The sequence below is a fragment of the Macrobrachium rosenbergii genome, chromosome 15 (assembly GCF_040412425.1).
Source record: "Macrobrachium rosenbergii isolate ZJJX-2024 chromosome 15, ASM4041242v1, whole genome shotgun sequence".
In the NCBI taxonomy this organism is placed as follows: Eukaryota; Metazoa; Arthropoda; class Malacostraca; order Decapoda; family Palaemonidae; genus Macrobrachium; species Macrobrachium rosenbergii.
Window position 1 is genome coordinate 52,690,896 of NC_089755.1, and position 14,230 is coordinate 52,705,125.

The 14,230-nt window shown below is 35.2% G+C and overlaps 1 protein-coding gene and 1 long non-coding RNA gene across 4 annotated transcripts in view; one reads left to right on the forward strand and one right to left on the reverse strand.

Annotated features, from left to right (window-relative positions):
- Window positions 1–9,002, forward strand: part of LOC136846724 (uncharacterized) — a 77,214-nt gene extending 68,212 nt beyond the window's left edge. For all 3 annotated transcript variants that reach the window (XR_010855510.1, XR_010855511.1, XR_010855512.1), the window contains exons 4-6: window positions 3,700–3,803; window positions 6,902–7,165; window positions 7,859–9,002. This is a non-coding gene — a long non-coding RNA (uncharacterized lncRNA). The remainder of the gene's footprint in view (window positions 1–3,699; window positions 3,804–6,901; window positions 7,166–7,858) is intronic.
- Window positions 5,651–14,230, reverse strand: part of LOC136846722 (nuclear pore complex protein Nup93-like) — a 342,318-nt gene continuing 333,738 nt past the window's right edge. The window contains exons 12-18 of the mRNA XM_067117837.1: window positions 14,057–14,201; window positions 13,385–13,511; window positions 12,193–12,334; window positions 10,976–11,068; window positions 10,217–10,456; window positions 9,326–9,544; window positions 5,651–6,183 (exon numbers count right to left, since the gene is read on the reverse strand). Of these exons, the coding sequence (XP_066973938.1) occupies window positions 6,073–6,183; window positions 9,326–9,544; window positions 10,217–10,456; window positions 10,976–11,068; window positions 12,193–12,334; window positions 13,385–13,511; window positions 14,057–14,201 (1,077 nt within the window). The 3' untranslated portion in view covers window positions 5,651–6,072. The remainder of the gene's footprint in view (window positions 6,184–9,325; window positions 9,545–10,216; window positions 10,457–10,975; window positions 11,069–12,192; window positions 12,335–13,384; window positions 13,512–14,056; window positions 14,202–14,230) is intronic.

Below are 14,230 nucleotides of genomic sequence, written 5' to 3' on the forward strand. Positions count from 1 at the left end.
TTATTACAAGTAATAGTATGACAAATTAAATTCTCTCCAAACACATGCACCATAGACTGTATAACTTAGGCTTATTTCGTACTAGTTACTTCTGTGCTTTAGTCCAGGAACTTATTTTAATTTTTAGTTTTAAACGTAGGCCTAGACCTTTCAGTTGTGGTGGGATCACATGGGAAAGCAGGTTGTTTAGATAAAAAAAAAAATTGGAATACACTAGGCTAGGCTAGGCTAATGCCTTAAAATTATCTTGCAGTAACTTATAGGTAAAGCTCAAAACACAAGAGAAGCTGCAGAAAAAGCATAGCCTAGGCTAAGTCCCGCCTGTATACGTTCATGTCTGTAGCCTAGCCTAAATTTTCAGAATCATATGAAGAATAAATTCCAGATGGTGAAGAACTGGAGACTGAGTGAGTGACAGACTTAACCTAACCTACGGCTCTTCATCTCTCAGGGCTGGAGGGACCACCCACGTTAACCTACCACATACTTAGTGCTTAGGTTACCATAGGCTAGGTTGTTAAGTATAGTCGTGTCTCATCAGGAATTGCGAATAATGGATTAAAATTTCGGTAATTCTATACATTAGCTCCGCGCCTGTTTTTACCTTTTCAACTGGTTTTTTCTACACTTTTAGGGGTTCTGATACTGGCGGTGCATCTGTTTGTTGTCGGCCAAATGGAAGGTCCCTTCGCTGTGTTTAGTACTGGCCTGGGGGGGTTGGGTACCCATACGTTAACAAGTTATTGCACTTGCCGGACGGGATATGAACCATTCGAAACAGACGTACCCGTGCTCTGTCTTGTGAAGATCGTGTATGGAAACCCCTTGTTGGATGGACTTCAGGGGTTAATTACAGGTTAATTAGGCTCGAGCGCCAAAAATGAAAGGTAAATTCATAATTAGCAACCAAAAAACTGTAGAAAAAGTCAAGTTATAGCGCCGTCGGCTGTGCGGAGCTACTATATAGTTCTACCAAAATTCCTTTGGATAGAACTAAGCATTAACTCCACGTCGGGTATTTCCTTTAAAATTGACTTTTCCTATAGTATTTTGTTGCTTATCAAGAATTTGCTGTTATTTTTTGACGGTCAACTGTAATTAACTGGTAATTAACCTCAGAACTGATTATGTTTTTGTATGCTGGCCATCCTGGAATGCTATTGCGCAAGCGCAGTGTTGTAGGGAAACTTTTGGTAAAAAGTGGTTTCATTTTCCTTTACCTACTAAGTTAGGTTAGGTTAGGGTACATTAGGTTAGTATGGTTCCTTTTATAATCATTTTCTTAGCCAATTCGTTTTGAACATATGGCTCCCTAATGACTCTCGTATTTGCAGAACTGTTCCATACAGTCTGTGCGGGGCTATTACATAGAAATACCTTCTTTTGATGTGTCTCAATCATTACCATAACCTGCATGTTGTATAAATTCGATATGCCGGATAATTTGGTCCCAGTTCATGATATCTCTTAAAAGTCACTGAAGTAGTACTCATGTACACATATAGAACAGACATCAAACAGGATATCCCAATTACTCAAAGATCAAAGATTGCCAATAAATCTAAAAGTGAATGTGTCAAATTCTTCCATCCATATGGAATTGTCAGTTGTTAAAAGTTAAAAATTCTGATTCATGGAAACAACTATAAAGGCTGCCACTAACATTCAGGTATGCCTCCACTGGCAGACCTTTGCAGGCATACTTTTGTTAATTCACCATTAACGATATAGGTTTTTTCTCAGTTCTCTCATAGCAGCTATGGCTTCAACATACGACACTCTGGCAATAATTGGCTTGGTGATAGTAACATGCTCACAAAGTAAGAAATGCCTAAAAAAGACGCCCAGTGAAGGAGAGGCTGTTAATCATTTTTAACATATGATGTCAACAGTAAGTAAACATGACTACTGTTGCTTTTATGTGTTCCATTAGTATACTGGATTTCATTCTCATTTTAAAACTTAATGCAAAATCATGAAGAGATGCATATAGGCCTAGGCCTATTCTTGTTTTACATTACTTTTCTATGTTGAATATTTATTCAAAATAAAAACTGACTTGCATATATGGTTTATATAACTATGAATAAACATAGTCTCTGTCTTTGTAAGCATCAGAGTCAATCTCCTTTAATTTTTTGACTAATTCAAAAACAGATTTTTTTTTATTCTGATATGATAGTCTTTGAATTTTACTTGCTGAAGACAAGGCTCATTCTTCTTGTCAAGACATCCAGGAATGATGCTGCAACTTTCAGCCTTCATTATACACTATTTTTTGAGGAAAAATTGCAAAATTATAAACATATATTAACCAGACATCCACATCAGTTTTTGGCAAATGAATAAATCTGATACATCATCAATTAAGGTATAAAAACTTTATTTTAATAAAGCTAGTCACATGCTGTTGTTAGACTGGAACTTACTCTCCAACCAAGGACGGGAAGAGAACTGAACAAAACAGGTGGCCTCCCCACTAACGCTAAGGCACACCTGAGCAGGTCATTTAGATGCAGGCATATCAATTGAGATACAATATTTGCTCAGCTCACCTGCGCTGGCAGAAAAAACTGTGCAGGTCGTTCACATTAACATTCAGGTGTGCCTGCACAGGTCAACTGTGCAGGCAGACCTGCACAGGTATATCAGTTGAGATACAGTACACAATTTGCTCAGCTCGCTTGCGCTGGCAAAAAAACTGAGCATGTTGTTCACATCAACAGTCAGGTGTGTCAACTGTGCAGGCAGACCTGTACAGGTGTACCTGAATGCCAGTCGCGGCCTCGTTATCAAAATTATTTTTTCCGTCTATATATATCATTAGCAAAATTAATAAAATTATTACCAAACCGCAACGTAAACATATCAACATAGTTAATTTTTCTCATGTTAATTATTGTAAGGCTTTAGTATACAACTGTGATTTAAAATATCGTAACAAGCTACAATACAGTAGATAAGATCCTTATGTGGCAGTGCAGTACATAATATGAAATACTAACATTGCTAACATAAAAGGACCTACTAATATTGCTAACATAAAAGGACCTGGACATTCAGGTTTTTCATTGAATATAGAGGTAGCATCAATAGCTTTTTTGTTGTTAGTAATGGTCCAGTAGGTACATTATCCTTACCTATATATCATTAGCAAAATTAATAAAATTATTACCAAACCGCAATGTAAACATATCAACACATATTTTTCTCATGTTAATTATTGTAAGGCTATAGTATACAACTGTGATTTAAAATATTGTAACAAGCTACAATACAGTAGATAGGATCCTTACATGGCAGTGCAGTACATAATATGAAATACTAATATTGCTAACATAAAGGACCTGGACATTCAGGTTTTTTGTTGATTATAGAGGTAGCATCAATAGCTTTTTTGTTAGTAATGGTCCATTAGGTACATTATCCTTACCTATTTTATGTAGTTTAAAACAGTATGTAACATTATAACTTAAGTTAATGGAACTGGTAATAAACATATATCCAATTGGATTTATATGAAATTTTAATGTGACAGATTACAGTTTTAACAAGAAGAAGATGGAAGAAATATGCAAATTATAATGACTGAATTTATTGAAAGACACTTTTGTGGAAAGGAGGATATAGATTCCTTTCTCATTTGTGGAAAACCTTGATTAGTTAACTTGATATGAACTGTTTTTTTTTTTTTAACAGGATGTTTTGATTGCTGATGACAGACGACAGTTCTTACATCATGGTGAGGTCCACATCATCATGAAAAGCAGTGTTCAGTATATGATTCCAATTCACCGTTCAGTGTAAGTTGCAATGCTATTGAAATAGGTTAAACAGATTTGTGCATAAGGTTCCTTTGAATCTATGGTAGTATGAAAAATATGGTTTCACTTTCTTCTATGTGTTTTCAGGACTTTTAATTATTCTTAAAAGGATGCAAACCCTTATCTTTTATATGGATGTCTTTGGCAACAGCTGGTTCAGTTAATGCATAGCTTCACTTTTCCTTCTCATACTCAAAAATTTCCTTGGTTTATGAATGTGGCTTGTTCTGATGGCAGGCATCCCTTGGGAGACTAGTATGTGGTAGTGTCAGCTGGGCATTTAGGCACCAAAGGAGTTGGGAGATTAACAAACATAAGAAGGTGCCAAGAAAGCTTTCTTTTTGACTTTGTGCTGTAATCAAATGATCTTTCAGCTCTGTAAGTAAAGAAGATAGCTTTACAGTGGGCAAAAGCTCACAAAGTTAATGGGTAGGGAGCCATCCCTAGCATTTTGGAGTAACTTTTCAGTAATTCAGGTAATGGGGACAAGTTTCTGAAGTGTTGAGGCACTTGTACCTTATTCCTCCTGAGAATCATTGACCTGTTGGATCATTGCCCACAGGTCCCTAGACACCTTCAATTTGTGACCAGTGGTGGCTGCTCAACAGGTTGTATAGTCACCCTTGCTCCTTTTAGAGAAGGGCACAAGGCTTGGGTTGGATGGTAGAATGACTTGCATCTCTTTCTACTTCCTCCATCTATGAGGCAGCAATTAAGGCTTGAATATATGCTGGACCAGGTGTACATGCAGGTGGCTACTTAGTTGAGCTCCCAGTTTTTGAGCTTTGGCTGGCAAGATGAAACTCTTTTTGCTCTCCGTTTAACGGGGGAAGGGGGTTAGAGCTGTAATCTGAATCCATCAGTCATATTGGCCAGGTCACACTTGATAATCCATGGTTTTCCTTTTAGAGCAAAATCTCGAATACATCCTATTTGGGCTCATCCCTAATGCTGTTATCCATATACAAGACTGAATAGGAGATTACAGGAGTTATCATTCCCATTTATTACAGTGACTGGGAACATAACATTTCCAGGTGGAGATTCAACTTGCCAGTCAAGAGGCAACATCCCATCTAGGGAGTGAATCTCTTAGTTGATGGTTTGTATTACTGTAGGAACAAATAGATTTTTGTAATTTGTATTTTTCCTAGGTATACTAACCAAATTCATTTATTATAATCCCACCCTGACAACCTCACCTAGTCCCTGGTGCTCAGTGATAGCAGGTGATCAGGTTTTAGTAACCAGTAACCAATTTTTTTACCCTTACCAGATTAGCAGATTTTGAGTTAATACTTTGGTTAGATCACTACATAACAGGCACTATTTTTTTAAATATTAGATATTTGCCTCTTTTTTTATGCAGATTAGCAAATTTTCAGTAATATTTAAAGTCTAAATATTTGTTAGATATTGATGATTTAAAAGGAACACCTGGTGGGGTGGGGTAAAATGCAAAACAAAAAAATAAAGTGGAGGGAGATCACCATACTATTCCTCTATTTTTAGTGTTGTGGAGTAATTATTTTTAAATATTAGATATTTGCCACTGTTTTTTATGCTTAATAATTTAGTTAAATTTTCAGTAGATATTTAAAGATCTAATGAGAGTACTTAAAAATAGCATTTTTAAAAGACGGTCCTGACCAGTCTTTTTGTGTATATCTAGCATTGTTATACCTAGAAATCATTATATAGGCTCCATTGTCAGCTGTGTATTCATTTTCAGTCAAAAATGAAAAATTTGTGGCAGGTTTACCCTGTTCACTCAACAGGTGATGTTGTTTTCAAAAAATAAAGTCCAGGGTATTAAGAAGTATGAGTTTGCTCCACATTTAATCAGGTTTTGATCTATTTACCAAAGCTGAGTTTTACTTATATTTTAGTTTTAATTCTCTTTCAATAGGCTGAATGGAAAGTTTTTTTTTTTTTTTTTTTTAGACGTACATATCTTTATTTAACAAACATCTACAAAGCTGTGGTCTTCAATAAAATTCATGAGACTCCCACACAAAATACTGTGTTCTAAACTGTATCAAGACACCTCATACATAACGAATGCCAGGATTTTTCAAAAATACTTAAAAAATTACAGTGTCAATCTCATTCATAAATTACATGGGATTCATTCATACAATATCTTAAGTGTCCCACAAGGGTTCTTCAAGACAGACAGTACCACATATATATCAAAAATTATCAAAAGTTGTACATGGCCACCAAAGTGAAATGGCTATAATCTATTTTAATTTATCAAAGCTTCCAGTTGTACAAGTCTTGCATTAATTTCGGAGTGAAGCCTCATTGGGATCATTCCTGCAAATGTCACAATTGCCCGTGCTTGTTCTTTTAAGTGCTGAAAAAGAAAACAGAATATCAGGCATTAATAAAAAATTTAAATACTAAAACAAAATCCAACAAAACTGCATTGATATATATACTGCTTAAATTCATAACTTAAAAGTTAAAATGTTTTCATATATGAATCCAAATTCACGTTTTAAGATAATATCAAGGTGTCCTTATCAGTTACAGACTACTTTTACTTATGTCTAGTGCCTGGATAAGTGTGGATACACAGTGGAGAACAGCTGTCAATACTAAGCCTCTGTTGCTATGGGGAGTCTAGTCATGGAAGTTGAAAGCAGATGAAATTATGCTTCTTGGAAACTTTATTCTTTCTTTCCTTTGTCATTTCACCTTCTAGTTAGTACCAAGATTTTTTCCTTGTTTCATCAAGATGACAATGTTTGTGAAGCCTTTGAAATTTTTTTTTGTTTCATCAAGATGACCATGTTTGTGAAGTGTGTTGAGTGTTTCTACATGTTGATGTTAATTATCCACTTTTTTGGTATCAATTTTTTTTTTATAAGAGCAATTTTGCATAGAACTGCGTATCTCATATTCTTGAATATCTTGTACAGTGTTGCTGCTATTGCTATCTTCTTTCTCTTACATTGTGTTGGCCATCTGCTAAATTGGTGCTCTCTTGGGAACACTACACAATTGTGTATATTGTTATATACAGTATGCCTAATTTTAATTTCACAACTTATTACACCATGTTGATACAGTCTTACAGAGCTGGTCCAGACTCCATGGGTGGTTACACTACAACGAGGAGCAGCAACAAGACATGAGTAGCCATCCTACAATACCTTGGGGCTAACAAGATCCCCAAGATTCCCTGCCAAACCTTTAACTAGAAGGAGAGAAGGGTCATCAATAACACCAAAGAGAGGGAAGGAATAAGTAACAGTAAGGCTCTCCTGCTTCTAGATTTGCTGTAGAGATCTAGGAGGACTAGGTTAATTCTTCACAAGTAGACTCCAGAACAGGTAAGTTTTCAGTGTTCAAAAGTTCACAACCATTCAATAGACTTAAACAGGTATCCTATGTGACATGAGGATGGAGACAGTGACTGACTGTGAACTATGAACAAGTCCTTCTAGATGGAGATTTTGTGTACCTGTGCACCTAGTAGGGAGAGATTACCCTAGGTTTATGTGACGTAAGCCATTTCTGGGTTTAGGTTTCTGCCTCCCTTACATGTTCAGCAGGTTAATGTTGTCAATAGCAGCATTAGCTTACCGAATTAAGTTGAGGTACCATACAAATGGTTGATTTTTGTGCCCTCTGAACTTTCATGTAATAATGTTTAGTGATTTATATAATGTTAAATCCAAGGGATACTGATGACTAGAAGTTTGGACACCTTTCATTGCTAGATACTTAACAGTATCTCTCAAAATATAATGTTAATGGCAGACAGACTACTTTATGCAAACATACAGAACTCCCTGTACCTACAAGAGAAGCTCCAAACATTGCATACAGTCATGTGTGCATCTTGTATTTATAATCTTGAATATCTTGTACAGTGTTGCTGATATGGCCACCTTCTTTTTCTTAAATTCAGTGCTGGACTTGTACTAAATTGGCTGTCTCTTGGCAACACTGCACACAACTGTGTATCTTGTTATATGAGCCTAATTTTAGTTTAACAACTCACTACATTATGCTCCTTACAGAGCTGGTCCAGACTCCATGGGTGGCAACATTACGATAAGGAGAAGCAACAAGACAGTGAGTGGCCATCCTACAATGCCTGGTTGTCAATATTCTTTAATAAGGAGACATGGGTCATCACTAACACCAAAGAAGAGAGGGAGGGAAGTGACAGTACAGTTCTCTTGCTTCTAGCTTCTACTGTAGAGATCTTGGAGGAATAGATTATTTCGTAACAAGCACTCTCTAGAACAGGTAGTTTGCAATGTTAGAAAGTTAACAACCATTCAACTGGCTCAAACAAGTATCCTAGGTGATGTGAGGATGGAGACCAGTGACTGACCCATGTCCCATTAACAAAATCATCTAGTAGATGGAGATTCTGGGTACTTGTGCACCTAGTAAGGAGAGGTTTATGTGACTATTTAGTAAACCATTTCTGTTCAGCAAGGTGATGGCTTCAGTAGCAGCATTAGCTTACTGAATTAATGCACATATCCAGACAAATAGTTGATTTTTGTGCCATCTGAACTTCATGCAATGTTTACTGACTTATCCAATCCAGTGTTAAACCAAAGGGATAATGATGACAAAAAATATGGATCCCTTTCATTGCTAAATACTTTTGTCTCAAGATATGCTGTAAATGACAGACAGACTACTTCATGCAAACATACAGAACTCTCTGCACTTTCTTGAGAAGCTCCAGAAATAAAAGATAATTGCACCATTGTTAGATATTCCAATCATTCATTCATATAAAATCATAGTTAAATCCAGATTGGAGACCATAAGTCAGGAGGTACCAAGGATAGCTTCCTGGTAGGAGAGGAACAGTTTTAAGGTTCACCACAGTAAAGTGCAGTGTAGTTGCATATACCCTTATCAGAAAGGCAATTCTTTTCTGATAATTATCAGAAAGGCAATTCTTTTCTCAGACTGGCCAATGGCTAAGGTTTTTCTAATCTAGTGGCAATCATAACAAGGTTAGTCTTTGACAAAAGCTTACTGAAGGTTTATTTATATTAAAGTATGGTGATAGGAGAAATCAGCCAAGCAGCATTTACAGGATGGTAGTCTGTAACTGGATAAAAAAGACAATTCAGTCTCTTTCTTGTAAGTAACTACTTCATGTCTTTCTTATCAGTAATTACTTGGTGTACATAATATGAGGTTTGTAATTACCCTTTCCCAACCCCTTTGATTACTAGATATCCCTGATGAAATAGTAAAAGGGGAGTTGCCTTCTTGGAGGGAGGTTTGTTCATCATGAACCACTCCTTTAGTAAGCTGGTCACCTATTCATGTTCCCTATATCAGGGATTAAGCATCGGTAAACTCCAAAGTACATCAATATGCATTCACAAATTATTTTTGTATGGGACTAATACTCTGAAGAGTACTGAAAATCTAATATAACAATCAGATAAGGAGGCATTATTGATAAAAAAAAAAATGAATACTTTACTTAAAAATTTCACAAGTCTCACCTTGAATGCTGGTGATGATGGCAATGCTGAAGTATTAAAAGATGTCTGTGGAGATGACTGGACTGGAGGGGAGCAATACAAGCGATGAGTGGTGGTCATAGCAGCTAAAAGCACATGGGGTAACACATTGCGAACTTCGCTACCATAAGCAGACATGCCATTGACTCTAGTCTCAACTTCATCTGTTCTTAGAGCTATGACATGTAACCTTTTCAAAACCTGGAATGCACCATAATTTTGTAAACAAAATATTTGTTGTATAAAAGGTGTTTATGTGGATACCAATAAGAAGTCAAAATAATGTTGGAGTTTTCTTCAATATACGAACATACTGGAATAATTTCAGCAGCTATACAGTAAAAACTACTGTACATAATTATATACACTAATAATTTGCATTACCTTGATTTCGGGCATGGACTTACAAACTCAAAGCAAGATTCTTTTAGAGAAACTGATTGCCCTTTGTCTACATTAATAAATGGAAAATATATATAATGGAGAACTGGGGAAAAATAAGACCTTACTAGCCGTCACAAAACTGAGTTCCTCAATAACAAAGGAACTTGCCTTTGGATGAATAAGGAAATAAATTCACCTAGTCACACGCATACTGTAATTACTATGCATAATGATAAATTACTATAAAGTAAACCCAGGTATGGTACTCAGATGTAGTAACCTTTAAGTAGTAACCTTTAAATTATAGCCTGTCAGGTGAAGTCTTTTAATAAGTGAGTGCTTTCAACACATATTCACTGTTCATAATAAAAATAAAATGATCATGAAATAATCAGCCAAGACTTAAAAAAAAAAAAAAAATTGAACCCATGAATACCAATGTAATTTTACTGCACTTATATGGATATCTGTATATGAAGACATGCTTACCTCTAATGCATCATTAAATCTTTCCTTGTGGTAAAGGTCAAAAAATGTGCTAAGATCTAACAGTAAATGAAGAGTAGCAGCATTATGGGGGAGTGAGTTATGGCCATGTGTCTTGAAGCGCAAAGCTACTGCTGTTGCCAGTTCTAATACCCGTCCCCTTTGACTGCCACTTCCACTCTCGGTTTGGTGCACCACTTGGCTTAGTAACTGATTCAACAGGGCCACAACCTTTTCGTGATTCTAAAGTAAAAAGAAAAGGATAGGTGAGGTGAGTTATTAAGACATTTATACACTACAGATAGCTATCAATTACCATAATATATTTGATATTACTTCATTATAGAGAATTACAGCAGTTCAGTGAGATAAAGTCACATTTCCAGGCTCTCATGGGGCTTGCCCAAAGGATCTGTTCATAAAAAAAAAGTGGGGGGAAGGGATAAAAATTGGGGCAGTGCCAAGTTTATGAAGCTGGACAGTTAAAGACCAAAGGGATGTTGCAAAGAGCCTCAGTACCATTTATACTGTGCTATGCAAGGCTCACTAAATGGTACCCTCTATAGGGAATGAACTCCAAAAGGACCTTTAGTATTGCCTACAGTGTACCAACCACATGGATACTGCCATTTGGGACTGCAAATTATGATTGGAACAGTATACTTTCAAAATGCACAACCAAGTTTTTGAAAGAAATTTAATTTTGAATAAATAAATGAACTAATGATGCTAAATGGCTGAATAAATTCGGTAAAAACTTACTTTGGCCAAATCATACAACTTAACAGCATCTTCATATAGGCCCTTCTTTTCTGAATCTTGCGCAACCATTTCTGTTACTTCACTCACATCAACCTGAAAATTTTCAAAGTACTTTTAATTATAAACCAATAGAGTTCAATATTAACCTGCCTTACTATGCATAAATACTATACAAATAGAACTCTTAACAGGCTAAACTTTTAACATGCCCAAAATACATCAAATAACAAATCACATTTACAGTATCTGTAAGTAACCAGGCAACAAAATATTAGAGGTCCACAACTTGATCCAATAAGGCAATAACTGTTAGACTTACATATTTCATAATGACAATTGTGCTCCTTTCATTACACAGTCAAAGGCCTACAGACTATCACTTGATTGTACAAGAACCTAATATTTAGTAATAACTTTATTAAAAATGTTACCTAATAAATCTGTAACAAGAATTTCTTTTAGTAGGAGCATTTAGGTCTTTAGCATACCAAAGGTTGTTTTGTTTACACAAGAACAACAATGAATTTCGGTGACTGGTTGGTTAATATCTAAAAGATCCCCTCTATATTTGTTAATTCACTGAAGGAATCCCCTCACTTTTCTAATTTTATCTAATAACTTACTCATTACTGTTACATCTGGAAAATGGGTACTCTTATAATAGCTGTCATGTTAACATTTTGTTACCCAGGCTTTGAACTCTGATATCTTGCTTTCCCAAAACAACTGTTTTCACTTGAATGGCTGTAGTATGTCTTCACGGGAATGCTCAGCCAATCTAAATTATTTAAATAATCTCTGTACTGAACATTAAGACCACTTTCCTACAGTAGAGCTCTTTCAGTATAAGATTTGGACACCTTTTGTGTAATCTACCACTTTGTACAAGTGACAGTGCTTACATTGGTTAACAAAACATATTGTTTCTTCAGTGGTCTCCCTCTTTTTGTACTGCTTAAATAACTAGTTTTACCATAGAAAAACACTGATATATTTTATATGCCATTGTTAAAATTTCCACTTAGGAAAAAGGAAAAAGTATCAATGAATAACCCTCACAAAACTCATCTTGTTTTCACAAGTTCAGGTCCCATTCATTATTTTTGTAAGAACACCGGATCCAAAGCAATATTTCATTAATTTAAAAATGGGTGTCATGTAAGGTAATTCCAGATTTAAGCATAAAGTAATTGGTACTAATTGTTAACAAAACCTACCTTAAACTTATCAATAACACCAGGAGTTCGGCGGCCATCTGGTTCCAGCCTTCCAAGGAGCAGATCAAATTCTCGAGACTGCAAAACCAACTGACTTATGCAACTGGAGAACACATTTTCACCATTTTTGCCTTTTAGAGATCTAGAAGTAAAATCAAGTGGTTAAGGGAAACAACATAGTACTCAAACACAAGAATTACTTAACATATTAATCATAATATCGAGACAGGATAATGTCCCCAACTACCTAGTGTATTTTTAAATGGTTTTAGAACTGTAACCCCCAAGAAAAGCAGAGATTCTGTGTCTATTACATCTCTTATTGCATAAAGCATTTTTAGTTGTATGGTTTCATAATGTAATACAGTATACTAACAACATTCTAAGACTTGGAAAATCTGTTCACAAAATTCCATTAGTACTCAAATTACATACTAAACTAAAAATATTTAGAGATTTACTAATAATGTTCTGTATTTCAGCTTAGAACTTGCATCCAATGCCATTTTAAAAGCAAATTCTACAGTGTAAGAAGAAAAGCTCAGCAACCCAGAAAAATCTGAGACCACACACTATAATCACTGAAATAACACTAGTACAAGATATAAAGGCTTAAGAATAAATTTAAGCAAAAACTGGAAATAAGCAAACTGCACTTGTACATTAACGTAATTAAAGACAGGCAAAATTGCCAAATACGCTATTAATATATAAAGACCCTACAAAAAAATGCTGTTCTTGCTCTAAAACCATACAGCCGAGGTGGATCCTTTCCCTCTCAGACTATAAGCAAGCAAAATTTCACTATCAATACACTAGGTTCTCTTATGCAAGAAATAAGAATTTATAAAATAGTAATAGTAAGTTCTGAATGTCAGCAATGCAATGAAAAGAATGCTTAGTACTTTGCAGTCCCTGTTTTATTCATTTATACTAATAGGCATAATTACTTATCATTTTTGCAAAACTGAACTAATTTACAATCCACATCTCATAAACATGCAACCATTAAAAAACCACTGCATAAGCAGTCAAGTCTTGTACCACATAAGTACATTTGCAAACTGGTTAAAACACATTTCACCTATATTTCTCAGTTTCTGGTATTTGTATTGGTATATTAAAAATGTTCAGTAACTGAGTGCTTTACCTACAATACACTATCTTAAGCAAATAAAAAGCATAGCATTACCTTAAGAAGAAGCAGTAATGTAGAGCTTCACATGGATCTGTTGCCTCGAATTTGCGAGTGTAGAGCAAAATGAGCCTTGTTAAATTTAATCGACGAACTCCTTCTGGATCATTATCTTCACGGGACACTAAAGGAAGAGTCAGCAAATTAGAATCTCAAGTCGCACAAAGGAATACATCAGTTGAAGATACACTTTACTTTTCACTAACAACACTTTACTTTTCACTAACAACTGATACCTATGTTATTATTACTTAAGCAATGTATTAACCTGACCAAATTTATTCATAAGGTTTGTCTGTAGAATTTTCTTCCTTCAATAAAGTACAGAAACTTGAGCAAGAAAAGCTGAAAATGGATGTGGGAAATGGATAATGGCAAAAAATGAACAAAAAAAAAAAAAAACCCATTTGTGATGCAAAAAAAATAATACAGTTTTTAAAAATTTGGCACTACCAGAGTTCACTATAGACTGTGCTCTCCAGCTAGAATGTTATTTCTTATTACAATGCATTTAACATTGATGGATCAGTTGTACTTCTTTTTATATATACTTGATAAACAACTTTATATTAAGTAGTAAATAATCAGTTTCACAATAATTAGTAAAATTATTTTTATTTCAATACAAAATCTCCAATAAGGGAAAACAAACATTTCCTTGATACTTACAAACTGGAGCCTGAACCTGAGCAGGTAATGCTAATAAATTCATTTCATGTAATGCCAGAGCTATGTGAACTGCATGGCACCGAAGAGCTTCCTTACGACTTAAGAACTCAATAGCAGCTTCAAATTGGCCAGTCATAAGTAACAGCTGGAAAAGGGAAATAAAATATGATTAGA